General features: G+C 44.3%; 1 protein-coding gene across 1 annotated transcript in view; it reads right to left on the reverse strand.

The window, feature by feature from the left end:
* Positions 1-20056, reverse strand: part of LOC144498791 (interleukin-11 receptor subunit alpha-like) — a 91219-nt gene that overhangs the window by 4716 nt on the left and 66447 nt on the right. Inside the window, exons 9-11 of the mRNA XM_078220469.1 lie at positions 12314-12421; positions 8595-8685; positions 4875-4948 (exon numbers count right to left, since the gene is read on the reverse strand). Of these exons, the coding sequence (XP_078076595.1) occupies positions 4882-4948; positions 8595-8685; positions 12314-12421 (266 nt within the window). The 3' untranslated portion in view covers positions 4875-4881. The remainder of the gene's footprint in view (positions 1-4874; positions 4949-8594; positions 8686-12313; positions 12422-20056) is intronic.

A 20056-nucleotide genomic window follows, 5' to 3' on the forward strand; every position in this document is an offset into this window, starting at 1 on the left:
ACACTTTCTCCTACATTGTTTTGCAATCTTTTTGGATAGGCAAAGGAAAATCAATTAAGGTAAATTAAGAAAAAAAATAAAGTCTAGAAAATTTCACTCTGATCTCAAGACAATCAGGCAACCTCCAAGACACCACTGTGACAGCAAGATGATCTAAAATGTATCCTCCAAGGTGACAATAATCTCTCTCTCAATGTCAACAAAACGTAAGAGATTGTCATCGACTTCAGGAAGCCTAGAGGAGAATATGCACTCGTCTACATCAATGGGGACGAAGTGGAAAGGGTCGAAAACTTCAAGTTTTTAGGTGTGCAGATCACCAACGTGTCCTGATCCCCCCATGCTTACACTATAGTTAAGAAAGCCCACCAACGCCTCTACTTTCTCAGAAGATGAAGGAGATACGACTCTCACCAACTTTTACAGATGCACCATATAAAGCATTCTTTCTGGTTGTATCACAGCTTGGTATGGCTCCTGCTCTGCCCAAGACCGCAAGAAACTACAAAAGGTGATGGATGTAGCCCAATCCATCACACAAACCAGCCTCCCATCCATTGACTCTGTCTACACTTCCCGCTGCCTTGGCAAAGCAGCCAGCATAATTAAGGACGCCACACACCCCGGATATTCTCTCTTCCGTCGGGAAAAGGATACAAAAGTCTGAGGCTACGTACCAACCGACTCAAGAACAGCTTCTTCACTGCTGCCATCAGACTTTTGAATTGATCTACCTTGCATTAAGTTGATCTTTCTCTACATCCTAGCTATGACTAACACTTTCACATTTCCTTCTCTATGAACAGTATGCTTTGACTGTATAGTGCGCAAGAAACAATATTTTTCACTATACTAATACATGTGACAGTAATAAATCAAATCAAATCTACTTCTGTGCCATCCTTCACGTAGAATCCCTACATGTAGAAGAAGGCCATTCCACAAATCACATACCATCCTAGGCTGAAGGTTGGGGTGATGGGAGGATACGACCAAGTGGTGACTGGTTCCAAGGCATCTACCAACAAATTGAAGCTGAAACAATGCAAGAGCCGATGATATTTTGATGTTTCCTGTCTCACTGTGTTTAAGTACCTTTAATCTAATGTGTTGTAATGGGACGGCATATAAAGAACAAAGAACATTACAGCACAGGAACAGATACTTTGAACCTCAGATGCCCACACAAAGCCTGCAACGACCATGCTGCCTGACTGAATTAAAACCCCCGACCCTTCCAGGCACTATATCCCTCCATTCCCATCCTATTCATGTATTTATCAAGACACCCCTTAAAAGTCACCATCGTATCTGCTTCCACGACCTCCCCTGGCAGTGAGTTCCAGGCACCCACCACCCTTTGTGTAAAAACACTTGCCTCGTATATCTCCTCTAAACCTTGCCTCTCGCACCTTAAACCTATGCCCCTAGTAATTGATTCTTCCACCCTGGGAAAAAGCTTCTGACTATCCATTCTGTCCATGCCCCTTATAATCTTGTAGACTTCAATCAGGTCGCCCCTCAACCTCAGTCGTTCCAGTGAGAACAAACCAACTTTCTCCAACCTCTCCTCATAGCTACTGCGCTCCATACCAGGCAACATCCTGATAAATCTTTTCTGTACCCTCTCCAAAGCCTCCACATCCTTCTGGTAGTGTGGTGACCAGAATTAAACACTATATTTCAAGCGCAAACTAACTAAGGTTCTATAAAGCTGCAATATGGTTTGGCGATTTTTAAACTCAATGCCCTGGTCGATGAAGGCAAACATGCTGCATGCCTTCTTGACTACCTTCTCCACTTGAGTTGCCACTTTCAGTGGCCTGTGTACTTGTACACCCAGATCCCTCTGCCCATCAATACTCTTAAGGGTACTGCCATTTACTGTATATTTCTTATCTGTATTAGACCTTCCAAAATGCATTACCACACATTTGTCTGGATTAAACTCCATCTGCCATCTCTCTGCCAAGCTTCCAACCTATCTTTATCCTGCTGTATCCTCTGATGGTCCTCATTGCTATCCGCAAATCCACCAACCTTTGTGTCGTCCGCAAACTTACTAATCAATCCAGTTACATTTTCCTTCAAATCATTTATATATATTACAAACAGCAAAGGTCCCAGCACTGATCCCTGAAGAACACCACTTGTCACAGCCCTCCAATCAGAAACTATCCTTCCACTGCTAACCTCTATCTTCTATGACCGAGCCAGTTCTGTATCCACCTTGCCAGCTCACCTCTGATCCCGTGCGACTTCACTTTCTGCACCATTCTGCCATGAGGGACCTTGTCAAAGGCCTTACTGAAGTCCATGTAGACAACATCTACTGCCCTACCCTCATCAATCATCTTCGTCACTTCCTCGAAAAACTCAATCAAGTTAGTGAGACATGACCTCCCCTTCACAAAACCATGTTGCCTCTCGCTAATACATCCCGTTATTTCCAAGTGGGAGTAAATCCTGTCTTGAAGAATCTTCTCCAATAATTTCCCTACCACTGACACAAGGCTCACTGGCCTGTAATTACTTGGATTATTCTTGCTACCCTTCTTAAATAAAGGAACAATATTCGCTATTCTCCAATCTTCTGGGACCTCCCCTGTAAGAAGTCTCACAACACCAGGTTAAAGTCCAACAGGTTTATTTGGTAGCAAAAGCCATGAGCTTTCGGAGCACTTGCTGCTCCTTCATCAGATGAGTGGGAGTTCGGTTCACAAACAGGGCATATAAAGACACACACTCAATTTACAAAATAATGGTTGGAATGCGAGTCTTTACAGATAATCAAGTCTCAAAGGTACAGACAATGTGAGTGGAGAGAGCGTTAAGCACAGGTACATGCCAGATGTTGATTTGCCCCCAATCTACATTCTTCAGTTCCTGCCTAATATTGTTGTAATTAGCCTTCCCCCAGTTTAGCACCTTGAGGACGATACTTCTCTTTATCCATCAGTACCTTAAAGCTTATTGAATTGTTGTCACTGTTCCCGAGCTGCTCCCCCACTGAAACGTCGACCACCTGGCCGGGGTCATTCCCCAATACTACATCCAGTATGACCCCTTCCCTAGTTGGACTATCTATATACTATTTCAAGAAGCCCTCCTGGATGCTCCTTACAAACTCTGCCCCATCCACGCCCCTAGCACTAAGTGAGTTCCAGTCAATATAGGGGAAGTTAAAATCTCCCACCTCAACAACCCTGTTACTTTTACACCTTGCCAAAATCTGCCTACATGTCTGTTCCTCTATCTCCCGCTGGCTGTTGGTGGCCTATAGTAAACCCCCAACATTGTGACTACACCCTTCCTATTCCTGAGCTCTATCAATATTGCCTCGCTGTATGAGCCCTCCGAGGTGTCCTCCCCCAGTACAGCTGTGATATTCTCCTTGACCAGCAGTGCAACTCCCCCACCCCTTTTACATCCCCTCTATCCCACCTGAAACATCTGTATCCTCTAATGTTAAGCTGCTAATCCTGTCCTTAACCAAGTCTCTGTAATAGCAACAGCATCATAGTTCCAAGTACTAATCCAAGCTCTAAGTTCATAGCCTTATCTGTTACACTTCTCGCATTGAAACAAATACACTTCAGTCCACCAGACCCTCTGATTGGCACCCACACCCTGCCTGTTCTTTCTCAGAGTTTTCTGGCCCTACTCTCTGGTTCCCCTTCACTTAATTCACCTTTACTTTGGTTCCCATCCCCCAGCCAAACTAGTTTAAATCCCCCCATGTGACACTAGCAAATCTCCTGGCCAGAATATTTATGCCCTTCCATGCAACCCGTCCTCCTTGTACAGGTCCCAGCTGTCCCAGAAGAGATCCCAATGGTCCAGATATCTGAAACCCTCCCTCCTACACCAGCTGTTTAGCCATGTGTTGAGCTGCACTATCTTCCTATTTCTAGCCTCACTGGCACGTGGCACAGGGAGTAATCCTGAGATTACAAGCCTAGAGGTCCTGCTTTTTAACTTTCTACCTAACTCCCTAAACTGCTGCTGCAGGACCTCATCACTCTTTCTACCTATGTTATTAGTACCAATATGTTCCACGACCTCTGGCTGCTCACCCTCTCCCTCCAGAATGCTTTCTGCCCATTCAGAGACATCCTGGACCCTGGCACCAGGGAGGAAACATACCATCTTTCACGTTCACAGAAGCACCTATCTGCACCCCTAACTATAGAGTCCCCTATAACAATTGCTGTAGTGCCCTATGTCCCTCCCTGCTTAACAACAGAGCAGCCGTGGTGCCACTGCTATGGCTGTTGCTGCTGTTAGCCCCCCCCAACAATATCCAAAACGGTATACTTGTTAGAGAGGGGGACGACCACAGGGGATTCCTGCACTGACTACCTGCCCCTTCTAGCGGTCACCCACCTGCACCCAAAACTCGTATCCATGATGCTTTCTGCCATCTTCATGCTAAGTACATCCAACTGCTGCTCCAACCTATCCATGCAATCTGTAAGGAGCTGCAATTGGGTGCACTTCCTGCAGATGTAGTCGTCCGAGACACTGGAAGCGTCTCGGATCTCCCACATCTCACAAGTGCAGCACTTAACCCCACTGACTGACATTTCGAGCACCAATTAAATTATTTAAGAAAATGTATTAAACTTTTACCTTCACTTTTACCTTCTCATAGTTGCCCAGTGAAACAACAGTATGCAGATAGTGAAGCTAAAGTTCTAGCCCACTACTCTCACTACAATCACACATGTGCTTTACATTTTAACCAGATTTTTGAATAATTAATTTAAATGGTTCCATTTACAAATCTTCTACTTATTCCAGATTTCTCTGATTTTCAATAATGAAGATTATAACAAGGTAAAAATTTGCAGTTGTACAAGTTGGATACATACCATACCATCATAGGGGCAATGCCTTCTTGGCCAGAATGTCATTCTTATCTGACTCTTGTCTTTTCCTTTTGATCCTGGGAATAAAATATATATGGCAGATTACTACCTATCCCAATAATTTCAGTACCATTTCCTTCACATTCAGGCAACTAATTAAGGTGATTCTTGAGCCAGCATACTGAAAGTTTGTTTTGTGTATGGAGGATATTTTATGGAGAATCTTGGCCCACAATTGATAACCCACAACCAGAATGTCTGAATACCCTACTTGCTATTCTCAAGTTACGATTAGAATCACAGGTAAATCTTAAACATACATTTTTTTAATTTATCACACCTTTATATTTTGGTTCCAACAGTTTTTTTTATTTTTATTAATTAATTAATGTATTTATTAGTGTCACAAGTAGGCGTACATTAACACTGCAATGAAGTTACTGTGAAAGTCCCCTAGTCGCCACGCTGCTATGCCTGTTCAGGTGCACTGAGAAAGAATTTAGCATGGCCAATGCACCTAATCAGCATGTCTTTCAGACTATGGGAGGAAACCGGAGCACGCGGAGGAAAGCCACACAGACATGGGGAGAAAATGCGGACTCCGCACAGTAAGGGACCCAAGCCGGGAATCGAACCCAGGTCCCTGGCGCTGTGAGGCAGCAGTGCTAACCACTGTGCCACTGGAAGCTGTAAGTGATTATTGGCAAATTTTGGGAGACCGGCGGTCTTAAAATAAGTGGCTGCTAAGATAGATGCACTGGTTGAAATTTTCCAAAATTGCCTAGATTCTAGAAAGGTCCAATCATACTGGAAAATAGTGAATGTAGCTTCTCCATTCAAGAAAGGAGGGTGACAAAAAGTAGGAAACCTTTGGCCACACAGGCCTATCTGTCATAGGGAAAATGCTGGAATCTGTTATTGAGGTGGTTTTAGCAGGGCATTTAAATAATCTCAATGCATTCGGGCTAAGTAAACATGGCTTTGTGAAAGGGAAATATTTTTGACTAATTTATTGGAGTTCTTTGAGGAAATAAGTAACAACTTTGAAATTTGGGGAACCTGTGGAAGTGCTGTACTTAGATTTCCAGAAGGCATTGGACAAGATTGTTATTTTTTCATGGGATGTGGGTATCACTGGAAAGGTTGTCATGTGTAGCCCTTCCTGAACTGAATGCCTTGCTAGGCCATTTCAGAGGTAATTTAAAAGTCAATCACATTGCTTTTGTTCTGGAGTCACTGTAGGCTAGACCAGGTAACGACAGTAGATTTCCTTCCCTAAAGGACATTACTTGTCGTAAAAACCTATTGGTTCACTAATGTTTGTTTCATGGTCACCATTATAGAGATTAGCTTTGAATTCCAGATTTGTTTAAATCGATACAATTTAAATTCCATAAGCTGTCATGGCGGGATTTGTACCCATGTCCCCAAGGCCTTTGAATTACTGGTCCAGTGAAATCATTACTGCTACACTACAGTCTCCTTTAAAGGTCCAACATCAAAAGTTACTACACAAAATAAGAGCACATGGTGTAAGGAGTAACACAAGATCATGGATAGAGGATTAGTTAGCTAACTGGAAGCAGAGAGTAATGACAAATGGGTCATTTTCAGATTGGAAAGATGTAACATGGATCAGTGCTCAACTATTTAAATTTGTACCATTGACTTCAATGACAGGAAAGTAGTTTGTGAAGCTGACATATGGGGCAGGATTTTATGGCCTTGCTCATCTCGAAACTGTAAAATCCTGTCCAAGGTCAACGGACCTTCCGATTCCTGTGACGGGCAGGCCAGTAAAATTCTGATCATGGAGTCCAAAAGGGTGAGCAAAAATGTGGGAAAATGTGAACTTGTCCACTTTGGCAATAAGAATAGAAAAGCAGCAGATTATTTAAATGGAGAGAGATTACAGAACTCCGAGATACGGTGGGATCTGGATGTCCTATTACATAAATCACTAAAAGCAGGCCCAGGAAATCATTAAGAATATTAATGGAAACTTGGTGTTTATTGCCAAGGGAATGGAATATAAAAGTAGGGATGTTTTGCTGCAATGGTACAACACATTGTGGAGACCACATCTAGAATATGAAGTACAGTTTCGGTCTCCTTATTTAAGAAATGACATAAGTACATTAAAAGCAGTTCAGAGAAGGTTCACTCAAATGATTCATGAGATGAGGTGTTATCAGGAAAGGTTTGCCCTGTCTCCATTGCAGTTTAGAAGAACAAAAGACAAGCTTATTAGAAATATATAAAACAAAAAAGAGTAGCTAAAGTAAACATTGGCCCTTTAGAGGATGAGAAGGGGGATGTAATAATTGGAAATGAGAAAATGGCTGAGGCATTGAACAGGCATTTTGTGTCGGTCTTCACAGTGGAAGACACAAATAACATGCCAAAAATTGATGACAGGAAGGCTATGGCAGGTGAGAACCTAGTAACTATTATCATGAAATAATTCCGGTAGAAGCTGCGGAGGGACTTCACTGGTGCATTCTGGGAGAAGTCGGACCAGCAACATGTACCAAGAAGTGAGAAGCAGAAGATCTGGTGTCAAGGAGCGGTAAGCCCAAAACACGACATTAGTGTTTCCCACCCTCCCTCCTCCTCTGACCAAAAAAAAAGGCCACTGTGAGAAGGTAAAAGTGAAGGTAAGAGTTTTATAAATTTTCTCAAATAATTTAATTGGTGCTCGAAATGTCGGTCAGTGGGGTTAAGTGCTGCACGTGTGAGATGTGGGAGATCCGTGATGCTTCCAGCATTTGCAGGAAGGGCACCCAATTGCAGCTCCTTACAGACCACGTGGATAGGTTGGAACAGCAGTTGGATGCACTTAGGAGCATGAAGGTAGCGGAAAGCATCATAGATAGGAGCTTTAGGAACGTGGTCACACCAAAGGTGCAGGCAGATAAATGGGTGACCACTAGAAGGGGCAGGCAGTCAGTGCAGGAATCGCCTGTGGTCATCCCCCTCTCTAACAAGTGTACCGTTTTGGATACTGTTGGGGGAGATGGCCTATCAGGGGATAACAGCAGCAGCAGCCAAAACAGTGGCACCACGGCTGGCTGTGTGGAGTCTGCACAATCTCCCCGTGTCTGCGTGGGTTTCCTCCGAGTGCTCCAGTATCCTCCCACATCCAAAGGTGTGCAGGTTAGGTGAACTGGCCATGCTAAATTCTCCCTCAGTGCACCCAAACAGGCGTCGGAGTGTGGCGACTAGGGGATTTTCACAGTAACGTCATTGCTTTGTGAATTTAAGCCTACTTGTGACAAATAAATAAATAAGTGTTTTATTTAAATAAATAAATCTAGAACAAAAGGTCATAGTTTGTAGTAAGAGGTAGCAGATTTAAAATAGCGATGAGGAGAAATTATTTCTCTCAAAGGGTTGTAAATCAGTGGAATTCACTACCTCAGTGTGGTGGTGGACATTAAAAATTTGTATCTCCTCAAATTTACTCAACTAGTAATGGGTGAAGGAGTAAAGAGAATGGGCAGGAGAGTGGAGTTGAGGCCTAGACAAGATCAGCCATGATCGTACTGAATGGCGGAGCAGGCTCGAGGGGCTGAATTACCTACTCCTGCTTCTAGTTCGTACTGAAATATTAAAAATAATTTTGTTTAAATAGTCTGAATATTTAATGATTAGAAAATAACATCCATTCTTAAGCACAAGTAAAAATCACAAAAACATGAGATCAAAAAATAATTCAATTACCATAACAGGAATGTAGCGACTGCTATGGATATTCCAACTGAGATGGTAATTGAGATCAATATGATAATATCTCTATCCAGCAAATCAGAACCTGTGGTCGAAGCAACAGAAACAGGTCAGTTTATACAACATGGAACCATAAGTAAAGCATCGGTATTCACAAAGGAGAGGGGCGTGTTAACCGGGAGTGTCTCGGAGGGAGGTGTTGACCCGTTAGAGAAAATCTCCATTACAAGAGAGGAAGTGTTAGGTTTTTTAGGGAACATTAAAACTGACAAAGCCCCAGGGCCTGATGGCATCTTTCCTCGACTGCTCAGGGAGACGAGAGGTGAAATTGCTGGGCCTCTGACGGAAATCTTTGTCGCTTCTTTGGACACGGGTGAGGTCCCTGAGGATTGGAGGATAGCGAATGTGGTCCCGTTGTTTAAGAAGGGTACCAGGGATAACCCAGGAAATTATAGGCCGGTGAGCTTGACGTCCGTGGTAGGGAAGTTGTTGGAGAGGATTCTTAGAGACAGGATGTATGTGCATTTAGAACGAAACAATCTCATTAGTGACAGACAGCATGGTTTTGTAAGAGGGAGGTCGTGCCTTACAAATTTGGTGGAGTTTTTTGAGGAAGTGACAAAAACAGTCGATGAAGGAAGGGCCGTGGATGTCGTCTATATGGATTTCAGTAAGGCATTTGACAAAGTCCCACATGGCAGGTTGGTTAAGAAGGTTAAGGCTCATGGGATACAAGGAGAAGTGGCTCGATGGGTGGAGAACTGGCTTGGCCATAGGAGACAGAGGGTAGTGGTCGAAGGGTCTTTTTCCGGCTGGAGGTCTGTGACCAGTGGTGTTCCGCAGGGCTCTGTACTGGGACCTCTGCTATTTGTGATATATATAAATGATTTGGAAAAAGGTGTAACTGGTGTTATCAGCAAGTTTGCGGATGACACGAAGATGGCTGGAATTGCGGATAGTGAAGAGCATTGTCAGGCAATACAGCAGGATATAGATAGGCTGGAAAATTGGACGGAGAGGTGGCAGATGGAGTTTAATCCGGATAAATGCGAAGTGATGCATTTTGGAAGAAATAATGTAGGGAGGAGTTATACAATAAATGGCAGAGTCATCAGGAGTATAGAAACACAGAGGGACCTCGGTGTGCAAGTCCACAAATCCTTGAAGGTGGCAACACAGGTGGAGAAGGTGGTGAAGAAGGCATATGGTATGCTTGCCTTTATAGGACGGGGTATAGAGTATAAAAGTTGGAGTCTGATGATGCAGCTGTATAGAACGCTGGTTAGGCCACATTTGGAGTACTGTGTCCAGTTCTGGTCGCCGCACTACCAGAAGGACGTGGAGGCATTGGAGAGAGTGCAGAGAAGGTTTACCAGGATGTTGCCTGGTATGGAGGGTCTTAGCTATGAGGAGAGATTGGGTAGACTGGGGTTGGTCTCCTTGGAAAGACGGAGAATGAGGGGAGATCTAATAGAGGTATACAAGATTATGAAGGGTATAGATAGGGTGAACAGTGGGAAGCTTTTTCCCAGGTCGGAGGTGACGATCACGAGGGGTCACGGGCTCAAGCTGAGAGGGGCGAAGTATAACTCAGACATCAGAGGGACGTTTTTTACACAGAGGGTGGTGGGGGCCTGGAATGCGCTGCCAAGTAGGGTGGTGCAGGCAGGCACGCTGACATCGTTTAAGACTTACCTGGATAGTCACATGAGCAGCCTGGGAATGGAGGGATACAAACGATTGGTCTAGTTGGACCAAGGAGCGGCACAGGCTTGGAGGGCCGAAGGGCCTGTTTCCTGTGCTGTACTGTTCTTTGTTCTTTGTTCTTTGTTCAATGCCAAAATAGTCTCAATTCCTGATTTTATTAATGGATATTAATTCTATTTATTTTTGAAAAAATGGTCCTCATTCTCTTTCTAAAATGATTTTCATTTCAATTTGTGATGAATGTTACAGCACACAAGGAGGCCATTTACTTGTCACATCCGTGCCAGCTCTCTATAAGTGGTAATCAGTTAGTCGCACTCCCCTATCTTTCCCCTTAGCTCTGCAATTGTGTTTTCTATAGATAATTATCCAATTCCCTTCTGAAAGTCATAACTAAATGTGTCTCCATCACACTCTCAGGCAGTACATTCCAAATCCTAACCATTCACTGTGCAAAAAAGCTTCACCTCATGCCACCTCTCGTTCTTTTGCCAATCACTTAAATTTGTGCCCCCTGGTTCTTGACCCTTCTGCCGGAAGGGAGCATTTCTCCCTATACATTCCATCCAAACCCTTTGTGATTTTGTACACCTTGACCAAATGCCCTCTCAATCTTCTCTTCAATTTTCTCTTCTGGAAGCATTCTCATAAATGTTTTATGTACCCTCTCTAAAGCCTTCCCAAACTTCCTAGAGTGTGAAAGTGCATTAAACGTTAATCCTTTCCTTCATTCAGTTTCTTTTTAAATAAAATTCAGAGCTTTTAAGACTTACAAATGAAGCTTTTGAAAGAAGTTAACTGAAACGCCCATTGATCCATCAAGTGTGGTACAGTCACACTTTGCTCTCTGAATCTTTGTGCTGCCTATTGAGCCCTGATCATTAAGTTCATTGAGGTGGTGCTCCTTCAACAAAAGCTCCCAACTCAAAATTAAAATAGAACAGCAAAAACACACTTAAAGGAATTATGCAGCCGGGAGCCTCTAAAACAACTGTAGTAATAATGGGCAGTATTTAATGGAAATTATGGGAATTTTGCCCACTGCTTGCAAAGCTGACGAGATCTCTGCGTTGCCGCTTTACAGGAAGGCCTCTGCAGTAAGTGCAAATCAGACACTTATCTAGGCAGAGACAGGCCTTGCCCTGGATCAAGAGACAACTGGCAGAAGGGCGAGAAATCTGTCCACATGACTTCTTGCCATGGACTTATTTGGGGGAGAGGCACAAAGTTGACAGATCACCCAATAATAGGACGCCATGCCAACAAACTCACGATGGGAAAGGGCATTTAAATTCCACCCCATGTTATCCAACTTGAACGTCTTTTGAACTATCAATGTTAATTAAAAACTTTCTTGCATTCTCTCTGAAATTGCTACCTCACAACTGTCTGGGTGGGATTTTCTGGCCACACTCGATCCAAGACTGGAAAATCCGACCCGAGGTCAACGGATTTTTGCATGGTTCACGTCCTGCCCACTATGATTCTTGTGGCGGGTGGGATGGGAAAATTCTGCCCTTGGTTTCACCTCCCTTGACTTCTCAATCTTTTCAAAACCCATTCTTTGGTCGAACTATCCTATTACTGGCTTCCTTGACTCTTAAGTCAATTTTTGTCTGATTATGGGTTTCTAGAAAGCGATGAAGTATTTTTCTATGTTAGAACTGCTATACAAATGCAAGTTATTTTGTTGTTTACACTAAAAAAAAAGCATTTATTGTTGGATAACATGTAAATTATGCACAGCAACAACTGATGTCTATATGCTTAATTGTTAAATACACACACACACTCTCTCCCTCTCTCTCTCACTGGACACACTGTTCAAACTGCCTTAATAATATAAATAAAGTTTATGCCAGATTTCTTCACCCCATATGATTTATGGGCATATTCACACGAGCAACATTTTCCACTCATGACTTAGACCTGCTTCCCAATGGCATTTGGCATTAAACATGATTCCTTGACACAGAACTAAAAGTAACATTAAACTCTGATCTTACTTGAAAAGGTTGAAGTTGGAGGAAAGGTAGGCTCTGTTGATCGACTGTGCGTGTGTGCAAAGTCAGTTAAGGTGGTGACAGTAGTTTGGATCCTTTCCGTCGTAGTTTCTGGAATGTATAAATGTTAATTTATTAATAGATTTCCAAAGTCCAAACAAATTACGCAAGAGGGTTTTAAAATCCCAAAGGCCTGCATGAAAGAGGTTTCTTGTGTACCAACTTTGCATACTTAGCTTGGGGAGCAAATGGTCTCAGCATTACTACTGCAACATTATGTCCACTCCCTCTCCACACACATCTGTGGATTTTCGATTTCCCAAAGCTATAGAAATTCAACTTCCAAGTGTTCAAATTAATATTCAACAATGTAAACTAGCTGGACAGAATATGCAACACAATGCCCCAGGGAATGGTATGTAATCAATTGAAATTTCATGTTATACCATCCGATTACAAGTACTGAGAAAGATACTGCCACTATGCCGTCAACGACCACTTGACTAGTCTTTGTGCATCGTTTACCAGCTAAAATCACCAGCTAAAAAGATATAGAAAATGAAAAAGAGTGGCGAAAGTAAACATTGGTCCTTTAGAGGACGAGAAGGGGGATGTAATAACTAGAAATTAGAAAATGGCTGAGGCACTCCTGGAAGTCCAGATTTGCACCAGGTGCGTCGAACTGCAGCTCCTGAGAGACCGCGTTAGGGAACCGGAGCAGCAGCTCGATGACCTTAGTCTAGTCAGGGAAAATGAGAAGTTAGAGAGAAGTTACAGGCAGGTCGTCACACCAGGGCCACGAGAGGAAGACACGTGGGTCACGGTTAGGAAGGGTAAAGGTCACGGACCAGAGAGTACCCTGGTGGTTGTCCCCCTTAACAGTAAGGGATGGGTGACAGACAGGAGAGAGGAGGGGACAGAGCTGTCAGTGATGGGATCCCCTGTGGTTGTTCCCCCTCCAAAATAAGTATACCGTTTTGGGTACTGTGGGGGGGGGGAATGACCCTCCAGGGGTAAGCCACGGTGACCAGGTCACTGGCACGGAATCGGGCTTTGTGGCTCAGAAGGGAAAGAGGGGGACTAGGAGAGCAATAGTAGTGGGGGATGCAATAGTTAGAGGCACAGACAGGCGGTTCTGTGGGCGCGAACGAGACTCCAGGATGGTAGTCTGCCTCCCTGGTGCCGGGGTCCTGGATGTCTCTGAGCGGGTAGGAAGCATCCTAAAAGTGGCGGGTAACCAGACAGACGTCATTGTCCACATTGGTGCAAATGACGTAGGCAGAAAGAGCAGGGAGGTCCTGCGAGAGCAATTCAGGGAGTTGGGTAGTAGGCTGAAAAGCAGGGCCTCTAGGGTAGCGATCTCTGGACTACTCCCAGTGCCACGTGCTCGTGAGGCTAGGAACAGGGAGATTGTACAGCTAAACGCGTGGCTAAAGGACTGGTGCAGGAGGGAGGGTTTCAAATTCGTGGATCACTGGGAAGTCTTCAAGAGAGGATGGCACCTGTACAAGAAGGACGGGTTACACCTAAACTGGGAGTTTTGCTAGTGCGGTTCGGGTGGGTTTAAACTAATGTGGCAGGGGGGTGGGGATCAGAACAATAGGTCAATAAGCATAGAGGCTGGGGACGAGGTTGGGGCCAAGACAAGGCTATCTAAGAGGAAGAGCATTCTGGGGGAGGATGACCTCAGTGGGCCTGGAGTGCATCTGCTTCAATGCAAGGAGCGTCACGGGCAAGACAGACGAGCTTAGAGCCTCAATGCTTGCGCGGAACTTGGATGTGGTTGCAGTGACGGAGACTTGGTTAAAAGGACAGGACTGGCAGCTGAATATTCCGGGGTATAAGTGTTTTAGGCGAGACAGAGGAGGGGCTCGGAGAGGTGAGGGAGTAGCAATGCTGGTTAGGGAGCATATTACAGCGGTACAGAGGGTGGACAATTTGGAAGGGTCAGGTAATGAGTCACTGTGGGTGGAGCTCAGAAACAGGAAGGGCGCAGTCACTATGCTGGGGGTATACTACAGGCCTCCCAACAGCCCACGGGAAGTTGAGGAATGGATATGTAAGGAGATTCTGGACAGGTGCAGAAAGAATAGGGTTGTGTAGTGGGAGACTTTAATTTCCCTCACATAGACTGGAAATCGCTTAGGGCTGGGGGCCTGAACGGGGAAGAATTTATAAAATGCGTACAGGAAGGTTCTTTTGAACAATATGTTGAGAGTCCAACTAGAGAGGGGGCTATACTGGACCCAGTGCTGGGGAATGAGCCCGGTCAGGTCATCAAAGTTTCAGTAGGGGAACATGTGGCAAATAGTGACCACAATTCTGTAAACTTTAGGATAGTAATGGAAAAAGATGAATGCTGTCCTATGGGTAAGGTACTGAATTGGGGGAAGGCTAACTACAGCCGGATTAGGCAGGATTTGGTGGCTGTTGATTGGGAGAGGCTGTTCGAGGGTAAATCCACATCTGGGAATCTTTTAAGGAGCAGTTGATAGGACTGCAGGACAGGCATGTGCCTGTAAAGAGGAAGGATAGGAAAGGTAGGATTCGGGAGCCGTGGATAACCAGTGAAATTGTGGGTCGAATCAAAAAGAAAAAAGAGGCATACATGAGGTCCAGGCAGCTAAAAATAGATGGAGCACTGGAGGAATACAGAGAAAGTAGAAAAGAACTCAAACAGGGAGTTAGAAGGGCAAAAAGGGGTCATGAAATGTCCTTGACAGACAGGATTAAGGAGAATCCCAAGGCATTTTATACATACGTTAGGAACAAGAGGGTTGTTAGGGAAAGAATCGGACCTCTCAGGGACAAAGGAGGGGAATTATGCTCAGAACCAAAGGAAGTAGGAGAGATCCTAAACAAATATTTTGTATCAATATTCTCAAAGGAGAGGGACATGTTGACTGGTAGTGTCTGAGAGAGATGTGTTGACCCGTTAGAAAAAAACTCAATTACAAGGGAGGAAGTGTTAGCTTTTTTAGGAAACATTAAGACAGACAAATCCCCAGGGCCAGATGGCATCTATCCTAGACTCCTCAGGGAGGCGAGAGATGAAATTGCTGGGCCTCTAACAGAAATCTTTGTCTCTTCACTGACACAGGTGAGGTCCCAGAGGATTGGAGGATAGCAAATGTGGTCCCGTTATTTAAGAAGGGTAGCAAGGATAACCCAGATAATTATAGGCCGGTGAGCTTGACGTCCGTGGTAGGGAAATTGTTGGAGAAGATTCTTAGAGATAGGATATATGTGCATTTAGAACTGAATGATCTCATTAGCGATAAACAGCATGGTTTTGTATGAGGGAGGTCATGACTCACAAATTTGGATGAGTTTTTTGAGGTGGTGACAAAAACGATTGACGAGGGAACGGCTGTGGATGTCGTCTATATGGATTTTAGTAAAGCGTTTGACAAGGTGCCTCATGGCAGGCTGGTGCAAAAGGTTAAATCTCACGGGATAAAATGTGAGCTAGCTAGATGGGTGGAGAACTGGCTTAGTCATAGAAGTGAAGAAGGGGCTTAAGGCTCCGAAAGCTTGTGTGGCGTTTGCTACCAAATAAACCTGTTGGACTTTAACCTGGTGTTGTTAAACTTCTTACTATGTTTAGCCACAGAAGACAGAGGGTAACAGTGGAGGGGTCTTTTTCCGGTTGGAGGTCTGTGACTAGTGGTGTTCCGCAGGGCTCTGTACTGGGACCTCTGCTGTTTGCGATATATATATATATATTATATATATTATATGTGATTTGGAGGAAGATGTAGCTGGTGTGATCAGTAAGTTTGCGGACGACACAAAGATTGCTGGAGTTGCGGATAGTGATGAACATTGTCAGAAAATACAGCAGGATATAGATAGGTTGGAACATTGGGCGGAGAAATGGCAGATGGCATTTAATCCAGATAAATGCAAAGTGATGCATTTCGCTAGATCTAATGTAAGGGGGAGCTATACAATAAATGGCAGAACCATCAGGAGCATAGACACATAGAGGGACCTGGATGTACAAGTCCACAGATCCTTAAAGGTGGCAGCACAGCTGGAGAGGGTGGTCAAGAAGGCATATGGCATGCTTGCCTTTATTGGATGGGACATTGAATATAAAAGTTGGCATATGATGTTGCAGCTGTACAGAACGTTGGTTAGGCCCGAATACTGCGTCCAGTTCTGGTCGCCACACTACCAGAAGGACGTGGAGGCTTTGGAGAGAGTACAGAAAAGGTTTACCAGGATGTTGCCTGGTATGGAGGGTTTTAGCTATGAGGAGAGATTGAGTAAACTGGGTTGTTCTCCCTGGAAAGACGGAGGACGAGGGGCGACCTAATAGAGGTGTATAAAATTATGAAGGGCATAGATAGGGTGAACAGTGGGAAGCTTTTTCCCAGGTCGGAGATGACGAACACAAGGGGTCATGGGTTCAAGGTGAGGGGGGTAAGGTTCAACAAAGATGTAAGGGGGACGTATTTTACACAGAGGGTGGTGGGGGCCTGGAATGCACTGCCAAGCAAGGTGATTGAGGCAGACACGCTGGGATCGTTTAAGAATTATCTCGATAGCCACATGAACAGACTGGGAATAGAGGGATACAAACGAATGGTCTAGTTGGGCACATGAGCGGCGCAGGCTTGAAGGGCGGAAGGGCCTGTTCCTGTGCTGTATTGTTCTTTGTTTGTTCACTGAACAGGTATTTTGTGTCGGTCTTCACAGTGGAAGACACAAATAACATGCCAAAAATTGATGACAGGAAGGCTATGGCAGGTGAGAATCTAGAAACTATCATTATCACGAAAGAGGTAGTGTTGGGCACGTTAATGGGGCTAAAAGGTAGACAAGTCTCCTGGACCTGATGGAATGCATCCCAGGGTACTAAAAGAGATGGCGGGAGAAATAGCAAATGCACTAGTGGTAATTTACCAAAATTCGCTGGACTCTGGGGTGGTTCCCGCAGATTGGAAAACAGCAAATGTAATGCCACTGTTTAAAAAAGGAGGTAGACAAAAGGCAGGTAACTATAGGCTGTTAGCTTACCTTCTATAGTAGGGAAAATGCTTGAATCGATCATCAAGTAAGAAATAGCGAGACATCTGGATATAAATGGTCCCATTGGTAAGACGCAGCATGGGTTCATGAAGGGCAGGTCATGTTTCACTAATTTGGTGGAATTCTTTGAGAAAATTATGTGTGCAATGGACAATGAGGAACCTGTGGATGTGGTGTATCTGGATTTTCAGAAGGCGTTTGACAAGGTGCCGCACCAAAGACTGCTACATAAGATAAAGGCGCAGAGTGTTACGGGTAATGTATTGGCATTCATAGAGGATTGGTTAACTAACAGAAAGCAAAGAGTGGGAGTAAATGAGTGTTTTTCTAGGTGGCGATCAGTGACTAGTGGTGTGCCTCAGGGATCAGTGTTGGGACCGCAATTGTTTACGATTTACATAGGTGATTTGAAGTTGGGGACCAAGTGTAATGTGTCAAAATTCGCAGATGACACTAAGACGGCTGGAAGAGCAAACTGTGCAGAGGATATAGATAATCTAAGTGAGTGGGCGAGGGTCTGGCTGATGGAATACAATGTTGGTAAATGTGAGGTCATACATTTTGGTAGGAATATCAGCAAAATGGACTGTTATTTTAATGGTAAAAAACTGCAGCATGCTGCTGTGCAGAGGGACCTGGGTGTCTTTGTGCAGGAATCTCAAGGAGTTGGTTTGCAGGTGCAGCAGGTAATTAAGGCGGCAAATGGAATTTTGTCCTTCATTGCTAGAGAGATGGAGTTTAAAAACAGTGAGATTATGTTGCAGCTGCATAAGGTGCTGGTGAGGCCACACCTGGAGTACTGTGTATAGTTTTGGTCTCCTTACTTGAGAAAGGATATACTGGCACTGGAGGGGGTGCAGAGGAGATTCACTAGGTTGATTCAAGAGTTAAGAGAGTTGGCTTATGAGGAGAGACTGAGTAGACTGGGGCTATACTGGGACCTCTGCTGTTTGTGATTTATATAAACGATCTGGAAGAAGGTGTAACTGGGGTGATCAGTAAGTTTGTGGACGACACGAAAATGGCTGGACTTGCAGATAGTGAGGAACATTGTCAGAGGCAACGGAAGGATATAGATAGGCTGAAGATTTGGGCAAAGAAATGGCAGATGGAGTTCAATCCAGATAAATGCGAAGTGATGCATTTTGGTAGAACTAACGTAGGGGGGAGCTATACAATAAATGGCAGAACCATAAAGGGTGTAGATACGCAGAGGGACCTGGGTGTGCAAGTCCACAGATCCTTGAAGGTGACGTCACAGGTGGAGAAGGTAGTGAATAAGGCATATGGCATTCTTGCCTTTAAGATGGGGCATAGAGTATAAAAGTTGGGGTCTGATGTTGCGGTTGTATAGAACGTTGGTTCGGCCGCATTTGGAATACTGCGCCCACTTCTGGTCGCCACACTACCAGAAGGACGTGGAGGCTTTAGAGAGAGTGCAGAGGAGGTTTACTAGGATGTTGCCTGGTATGGAAGGGCTTAGTTATGAGGAGAGATTGGGTAAACTGGGGTTGTTCTCACTGGAAAGACGGAGGATGAGGGGTGACCCAATAGAGGTGTATAAAATTATGAAAGGCATAGATAGGGTGAACGGTGGGAAGCTTTTTCCCAGATCGGTGGTGACGTTCACGAGGGGTCATAGGTTCAAGGTGAGGGGGGGAGGTTCAACACGGATATCAGAAGGACGTATTTTACACAGAGGGTGGTGGGGGCCTGGAATGCACTGCCGGGCAAGGTGGTGGAGGCAGACACACTGGGAACGTTTAAGACTTATCTAGATAGCCACATGAACGGAGTGGGAATGGACGGATACAAAAGAATGGTCTAGTTTGGAGCAGGGAGCGGCGCGGGCTTGGAGGGCCTGTTCCTGTGCTCTATTGTTCTTTGTTCTATACTCATTGGAATTCAGAAGAATGAGGGGAGATCTTATCGAAACATATAAGATTATGAAGGGAATAGATAAGATAGAAGAGGGAAGTTGTTTCCACTGGCGGGTGAAACTTGAACTAGGGGGCATAGCCTCAAAATAAGGGGAAGCAGATTTAGGAGTGAGTTGAGGAGGAACTTCTTCACACAAAGGGTTGTGAATCTGTGGAATTCCCTGCCCAGTGAAGCAGTTGAGGCTACCTCATTGAATGTTTTTAAGGCAAGGATAGATAAATCTTTGAACAGTAAAGGAATTAAAGGTTATGGTGAGCGGGCGGGTAAGTGGAGCTGAGTCCACAAAAAGATCAGCCATGATCTTATTGAATGGCGGAGCAGGCTTGAGGGGCCAGATGGCCTACTCCTGCTCCTAGTTCTTATGTTCTTATTAAATCAGCTTCCTCTTTTTCACATTACCATGTTAAGGATTGTCCTGCAACTGGAGGCCAGGCAAATGGGCTGTTCAATGCCTTAAAAACACTTTACAGTTGGCTACTGAATTGCAGAGAGGGAAAATTGAATTCCACTTCAGTCTGCTAACCGTTCAGCTAATAAAGCAGCTGGCTCAAATATGCACAGAAATGTTTCAATATCTTGGCCAATATTTATCCCTTCCTGTTTGCAAAGTGGTCAATTTCTTTTGGAATAATCTTCCAGAAAGTAATTAAATTGCAGAAAAATTGTAAACTAATTTATTGGATCCCAAGAGTTGAACTTCCTATGTTTGAAGGTCAGATGTATCATAAGGGAACAACTTAATTTCTTAATGAGATTTATTGCTAGTAT

This window comes from Mustelus asterias, chromosome 1 (assembly GCF_964213995.1).
Source record: "Mustelus asterias chromosome 1, sMusAst1.hap1.1, whole genome shotgun sequence".
Classification (NCBI taxonomy): Eukaryota; Metazoa; Chordata; class Chondrichthyes; order Carcharhiniformes; family Triakidae; genus Mustelus; species Mustelus asterias.